At 37.0% G+C, this 7346-nt stretch overlaps 1 protein-coding gene across 4 annotated transcripts; it reads right to left on the bottom strand.

Moving 5' to 3' along the window:
* Window positions 1-337: 337 nt before the first annotated feature.
* Window positions 338-5783, bottom strand: LOC129285334 (homeobox-leucine zipper protein MERISTEM L1-like). Of its 4 annotated transcripts, none has more exons than XM_054920970.1 (12): window positions 4984-5783; window positions 4161-4417; window positions 3874-3991; window positions 3556-3744; window positions 2978-3439; window positions 2712-2813; window positions 2383-2583; window positions 2093-2267; window positions 1679-1950; window positions 1402-1497; window positions 813-1198; window positions 338-719 (listed from the first exon to the last, which is right to left on the bottom strand). In XM_054920970.1, exons 2-11 carry the CDS (start codon window positions 4385-4387, stop codon window positions 833-835), a joined length of 2208 nt encoding a protein of 735 aa, XP_054776945.1. In that variant the 5' UTR covers window positions 4388-4417; window positions 4984-5783; the 3' UTR covers window positions 338-719; window positions 813-832. The 4 variants fall into 4 exon arrangements, with proteins under 4 accessions (XP_054776945.1, XP_054776947.1, XP_054776946.1 ...); XM_054920972.1 differs by having other exon boundaries at window positions 4161-4410; XM_054920971.1 differs by having other exon boundaries at window positions 4161-4403.
* Window positions 5784-7346: the final 1563 nt, after the last annotated feature.

Here is a 7346-nt window from a genome sequence, read left to right as displayed (position 1 = left end):
ATTTAATATAAATTATATAATGATTATTTGTATATAAAGACAACTTATGTAGCGGATATATAACTGCTGTATAGTTTTTTCGAGATTATATAGCACTTATTAATTGTTATATAGTTTTTTTGAGGCTACTTTTTAGAAATGCTATTCTATTTCATTGCTTTCCAATATCTAAACCGGCCCTTAATGTAGAAGAACTTAATTTCTTGTTGCATCCATGGGGAAAATTCACATTCATTTAGCTAAGCCAGGAAGTGATGTGACATATATGAAAATTGAAATTTCGGTTTAGTCATCATCTTGGTTGGAAGTTGGATTGAGCAAGGAAAAGAAGTCAACATCTTGAAAATAGAGAAACCCAGATAACATTCAAGAGCAAAGGTTTTAATTTCTCATAAGCTTACAATGCAAACTAGGTAAGATCAAGGCTAAACCAATAATTAAAGATCACAGGGAGAAGCTGGTAAAAGTAATTAGAGCAGTTATTCTCTAAGTTACATACACTAAGTCCTGATAATTAGCTACTAAGTAATTAATTAATCAAAGCTGCTACTTTAGTCTTCAATATATTGGGAAGTCAATACCCGAACCCATATATCCTTCCAAGATGATAGATGATGCTAACTTTCTCTGCTTCTTCAATGGATACTCAAAGGTGCGTTTATTGACTTTCTCCCTCCTTTTCCATCTTTTCTCCTTTCTCTATATCCTCGCCCTAACAACTTCAAGCAGCAATATAATAATCAAAACAAATAGTTCAAGTACTTTCAAACAAATCGGAGTATTTATAGTTATTATGTCGAAGATTTGATTACCATATATAATTAATCACAAGTTACATGACTGCAGCTTTGATCCTTTCAACAGTGCACTTAATCAAACTGTTAACAGTGGCAACTGAGCCCAGAGATAGCTTAGCTGTAGGCACTGAATCAACCAAGATCTGAAATGCAACAGTGAGAAGAGAACCTCCTGAGCCAACATCAAGAATAGGCCCTCCTCCAGTGTTGCTGTTCAGTGAAGAGCCATCAGGAAGAATGGCGAAACCAGAGGGCAAGAGAGCAACATAGTCTGGGTCTCCTCCTCCAAGCACTGCGTTCATGGCCACTATATCTACAGGGGCATATATCACATACGATCCCGTTGCGTCTGTGCAGCTCTCCTGAAGTATCACCATGTTGCTTTGGCTTGAATTTGCACTCTGCAATCATAGGCATGTATATATTAGTCACTGATGACATGATTCAGCAGAGATTTCTCGGGGGTTGATTTGACAGAGAGGTTATAGATAGCCCAAATTGAGCGACGCAGTTAAGCAGTCAATTCTTTAATTTGCAGACAGAATTTAGAATTTTGTAGGAATCATAAATTATTTGAGTATATATACTAAAGAAAGCTTCTTACATTGACACGAAGTAGGGAGACAAAGTTGCCTGGATCACGACCATTTGCTATATGAGCCATTTCTTGGACTATGCCTCCATTGGATAAAATATCCCACTGTCAATTCAACAAAAGCTCCAATTTAAGACGAAACATGTGAACTTACAATAGCTATCTACCTAGCAGCAAAAACTAGCACTAACACTGCAAAATTAGCTTGATTAGCTGCCAAGCCTCAGAGAGATCATGATGGGAGCAATAGTAATTATGAAACCGTAGTAAAATAATTAAGTGGTACCTCGCTTCTAGAGTTCTCATCTCGCAGGAAATTGAAGACCGTGTTTGGAGGAACTGGAAGCCAGAAAGAAGTAGCAGCACTGAGAACTATACCAGGAGGCCTGCCCGGATCATCCATACTCTTTCTGGTCATTACCCTCACATCATCGTTCCCGGTTGCTGATAGTGTCGTCCATGCATGTGCCGTTGAAGCCCCTACTCCAGCACAGAAACTCATCACCATCCTCTCTGCAAGCTTCAGCACACTCTTCCTTCCCTCAGAACTCGTTATCACTGATCAATGATAAGCGCCACGCTTCAAATCCATTAGTACTCAATGTATATATAATGAAGTACCAAAGCTAAGTTTTGTTTGTTTTAAATGAGACCAAAGCTAAGTTTTGTTTGTTTTAAATGAGAAGAGTCTCGATTATACCGCAAAGGTCTCCTGCAGGTATGTTGCAGGCCATAGAACTAGCAATACGTTCACATTGTCTATCTAATGTGGCCACCCAACGTTTAGCTCCGAAGGCAACGCCAGAATTGACGAGGGGTCTGTATATATTGTGCAAATTTCTATCATCCACTTCAACATGTTCAATCCAAGTAACCTGAGACGTAGGTATATTCATATATAGAGGAAGAAAACGAGTTAGACACAGTTCTTGAGCTATCATCAGCAACCTGTGGAGATGATAGATATAGTAGAGTGATCTGAAATGTCACCTTCGAGTACCCGTTTGGCAATTCTTGGATCAGACAGCCAGAAGGCCTTCTTCTGCTTCTAGATAAAGCACTAAGTCGCAGGTTGTCCAGAGAAACATCGACCACTGCCCATGTCCCATCTGCATGCTGCTTACAGTACCGGACGAAGTAGTTTTCCCTTGTAGGAACAAGAGGTGAAGGGACTTGGAACTCAGCAGACATCTGTGATTATCAGAGCAAACAAACTTTTAGATGAAATTAATCCTCTAATAGCAATATATATTAATATATTTTGTCTGCTTCATTTCGATCTTCATATTAAGAAAAAGAATAAAATAAAATTTGATTACCACTTGCAAAGCTCCGTTGTAGTTCCCTGCCACTCCCGTTGACAGGACCTCAAGTGTCATTGCTCTTGAAACGATGCTGCAAAACACCCTTGACCACTGATTCTGAAATCCGCAACATCAAAAAATATATATATAACTAGCTTAACATTTAGGAAGCACTTAAATTAACACGGATTTGTTTTTTAATCATTAAAGAATTAGATGGTGTACTTGGTAGCGACAAATACTAATTATTGTAATAAAATGTGAAAATGAACAAAAAATACCACGTCCATGAGAATCTCAACAAGGTTTATATGATTCATGATAACCACAGCGGATTCTCTGGAAGCTTCAGATCTCAGTCCCAAGGGTTTAGGACCTATGCCCCTAGGAAAAGTCCTCAAGTATTCTTCTTCATTCAGAACTTCGTGGGTACAAGAGTGGTCACTGGGGATAACCCAGAAGGGCTCTCCAGCCTGACCCAACCTGATGAGTTCCTCCATTGCTGCAACAGCAAGCTCCACAATCATGGGCTTGTCAGCTTCAGAAGGCACTGGCAGTGACCTAATAAGGTCACTACTACGCGCACTGTACATTTCGCCAACCGTCCCTGATTGTGACATAAAGTTACTACTAACTCCAAGATCTTCGAGCGAGCGTGAAGCAACATGATTAGATGAAAGGAGAGAAAATGATGTCACAGGCTTTCCGACATATTTGGCAGCAATTCCTGATATCCTATCTATCTGAATAGGTAGAAAAAGAGAGGTCACTTATAATCTAATTATCAGAAGATGATTAACAAAAAAAAAAAAAAAAACACGTGGTTTTGAAGAACGTGTTGGCAATATATATCAGATACCTCTTCTCTTAAACGAGCATTCTCAATCCTGAGGTGCTGCTCGTCAAAGGACATTTCACCAAGAGCAGCAGGGCCCCCACAGTTGGGGCATGAAGCGTTACTTAGCGCTTCTTTGTACCTATTGTTTTCCGCACGAAGCTTTTCATTCTCAGCCTTCAAAATTGAATTCTCACTGCGTTCATGTTGTGCCTATATATATGATCCCATCAGAAAGAATGATCATCCAATGGCGGAGCTAATTATAATTAAGCCATCTAAGCAGAAGCAGAAGCTTCAATGTAATTGGAAAAAGGATGGAATTTAATATTCCTCCTTTACCTTCATTTGGGTACGCTTGTTTTGGAACCAAAACTTGACTTGCAAAGGCTCTAATCCCAGCTCACGGCTCAGCTCTTTCCTTTGTTTGTCATCTGGGTGGGGACACTCCTTGAAGAAGCTGAGAGAGAGAGAGAGAGAGAGAGAGAGAGTTTCACACGATAAGAAAGACACAATTACAGCTTTACAAGCAACCAAGCAAGCAAAATCATGTTAATTGTACGGTGATATTAATGGACTGGTCTTGAGGATTCAAACTCAGACTAATTGAGTCAAAGTCAAATACATACGCTTCCAACTCCTGTATTTGGCGCTGGGTGTGGCGGTGGTAGCGCTTCTTTTTGGGACGTTGGTCGGGGTCTTGGTCGTCACCAGAAGGAGCTTCCATGGTTGTTTCAGTCACCGATTTGATCTCGTAATCATCGTCATTGGTCTTCCTTCCCACCAGATCACTGTCCGACATCTTGTGGGACATATCCAGCATACTAGAGTCATACATGCTTGGCTGTTGAAACATTTTGCGACACAAATCCCTAAATTCTAGAAGCTACGGTCCGTTAATTCCAACTGCCAAACACACTGATTAAGTCAAAAAATAAAAAATAAAAAACTACGTATAGACGCTGGCTGAACATGGAAAAGAAAACAAATTGAAAACTTAAAAAATAAAAATAAAAGGATGGCTTTAGGATTGGGAAGGAGTAGTAAAGAAATGTAAAAGACTATAGGAAGATTTTCATTTGCATTTTATGGCAAGAGAAGCTTTACACTGTAAGTGAAACCACATATAGGAAGCTTCCCTTTTTCTCCCAAAAAAGAAAGCCCCCACTTTTCCTTTATTTAAAATCCTGGTTATTTTAAGATTGCAGCATAAACAGAAGCACAACTATTGCTTCTGTGATGATAAAAACCATTGTGTAAGATGTTTTCTCTAAGAAAACAATATTCCGACTATATATAATGCTGTTGAAGGTGAGAATATGTTAGTTTCCATGTCTATTCCAATGCTTAATTACCGTTTTTCTAACTACGCAAAACTCAAAATCTCCGTACAAGAATGTACTATCATCTGTTTTATTAGGGGGAAAAGCAAGAAAGAAAAGATAAGCTCACCTGAACGTATGGAAGATTGATTAACCTTGAAGATGATCTCTATACACAGTACAGCACGATGATCCGCCTTCTTTGCTTAAAATTCCGTGGCATGCATTGGCAATTTGGACGCATGTTTCTTCTTTCTTCTCTCACTATTCAAAGTGGTGGTGTCACCGAGACATTAATACTGAGAAGGAATTGACATTTTCTGGAGAGTTTGTGTCAAGATGTCTCTGGATCAGCGAGAGAGATGGCTTTGAACAAGAAGAAAGATGGAGCTGGTTGGGCTTCTAGTTTGTAAAAGGGGCATAAAAGACTTTTGGGTTTTGCACTTAGCCCTTAATACTCTCTCTCTCTCTTGACGTGCAAGAATTGGAGACTACAAAACCCAAGAGGCGAGCAAAATCAGAAAAGACAAAAGGAAAATAGGGTTGACATTGTGTGAAATGGTTGACACGCAGACTGTAACGCTCGTCAATAATCTCTCTCTTCGAGGGACTCTACAAGTAACGGCGAAAATGGATTGAAGCAGGTAAGTCAAACTGACTCAAAAAGAAGAGCCGAAAATGAACATGCGAAGAGATACTAGGCGATCTGTAGGGTTGAAGAAGGAAGAGGAGGGTGGAGGAAGAGGCAGGGGAAGATGTTTGAATTGTTGTAGGAAATGGGAAGATTTTTGTGATTGAGACGTTGTAGTGCTAATTATAAGAAGGGTTTCATAACTTTCATTAATGGAAGCGGATGGTGTACATGTGGTGGAAGAAGAGGGAAGAGAGACTGAGAGACGAAGAGAGAGAGCAGGAGGAGATGAGGAAGGAGAAGAAGATGATGGAAGTAATGTGGAGGAGTTATTGCTGAGGGTATTGAGAGGGTGTAAAAGCATTTATGGAGGGCGAATCGCCATAAATGCAAGAAAGGGAGACAGATGGAGATGAGATGGTTCCGAGCAAATACAAACTTGTTCAAATATACCACACCCCATCACAATTTGTATTTGACTTCATTTTTATCAGGCCCAAAAAAATTGAGTTATTACATTGTATGCTTTCTAATTTAGAATATACTGTACTCCCTACTCAAGTACTCTTCTTACGTGTCCTCCAAAATACAATTTTTTTTGTCTTTACTATAAGTCACATACAACATTACTATATTTATCTCAAATTATAACATATTTTTAAATAAAATTTTTATGTCTTAAAATATAAAACATTTTGATAAAAATAATATTTTAATTATAATATTTTTTTATTTTTTTTATTATATTCTTTTTTAATATTATCTTCACAAATGGAGTATCAAACATTTTAAAAGTTTATGCTTTTATTTTGAAAAAGTAAGGTTGTAAAATATATTTAATAAATTTTATATGTATATGCATTTTTATCTAAAAATGTCTTCTAAATTGAGAAAGGGAGAATATTGATTAACATTTTTTTTACTTTTACCCTAGTAAAAAGAAGAATTTAATTTTAATTTAGTATTTATGTATTGTTCATCAAATATTGTGTTTCTCTCTCTTCTTAATTAGAGAAAAGTTAGAATACATTTTTTTTGTGTAACAAGTTAGAATACTTTTAATTTTTAGAGTAAAGGGGTAAAAATACCTCTAAAGTAGTCAGCGACGGGCACCCGGTATCCTAAAATGATGAAAAGTGCAAAAATACCCATAACGTTATATGAATGGGTGTAAAAGTAATTAGACCATTAACTTTGACTTAATACCATTAACGTTGACCGTTAAATGTTGACTGTGCATGCCACGTGTCAGTCTTTGCTGACGTGGACTAAAAAAGAGGTAAAAATACCCACAAAATCATTGGTCAAGAGCAAAAATATCTATAACATTATCAGAATTGGTGCAAAAGTGATCAATACATTCAATCCCTTAAATGTTGACTATTTAGTTGACATTTAAGCAGAAGTTAATTATTTTTTTGCTAATATAGACAAAAAATATTCCAAAATAAATTTTTACGGATGTTAATCAATCATTATGTGAGTACCTATAATGTTACTTTAATAGGTACAATAGTGACCAATTTGTTAAAATCAATACCATATAGTTTCTTTCCATCACCACGTATTTCGCCCCTTTCTTTCTCCCTATCCACTCATTTTCCTTGTCTATAAACTTGAGATTTAACATAATAAGATAGATTGTTCAAAATTGAAGATCAAGACTGAGCACATCTAACTTAAGAACATTATCTCAATCTTAAGCAATTGCATTCACGATAGATTCAAAATTTTTAAATGATTTTTGCCACTGTTGCAAAAAAAATAAATAATTTAATTTGATATTCAGTTAAAATGATATTTCTCTCACATGATATTCATACAATAACTGATTAACTTTCAGAGAATTTCATCTATGAATA

Source organism: Prosopis cineraria, unplaced genomic scaffold, assembly GCF_029017545.1.
Source record: "Prosopis cineraria cultivar Desert tree isolate PC_DT_omini unplaced genomic scaffold, ASM2901754v1 PC11, whole genome shotgun sequence".
Lineage (NCBI taxonomy): Eukaryota > Viridiplantae > Streptophyta > Magnoliopsida > Fabales > Fabaceae > Prosopis > Prosopis cineraria.
Note: the sequence above shows the minus strand (reverse complement) of the source record. Positions and strands in the feature narration are given on the sequence as shown.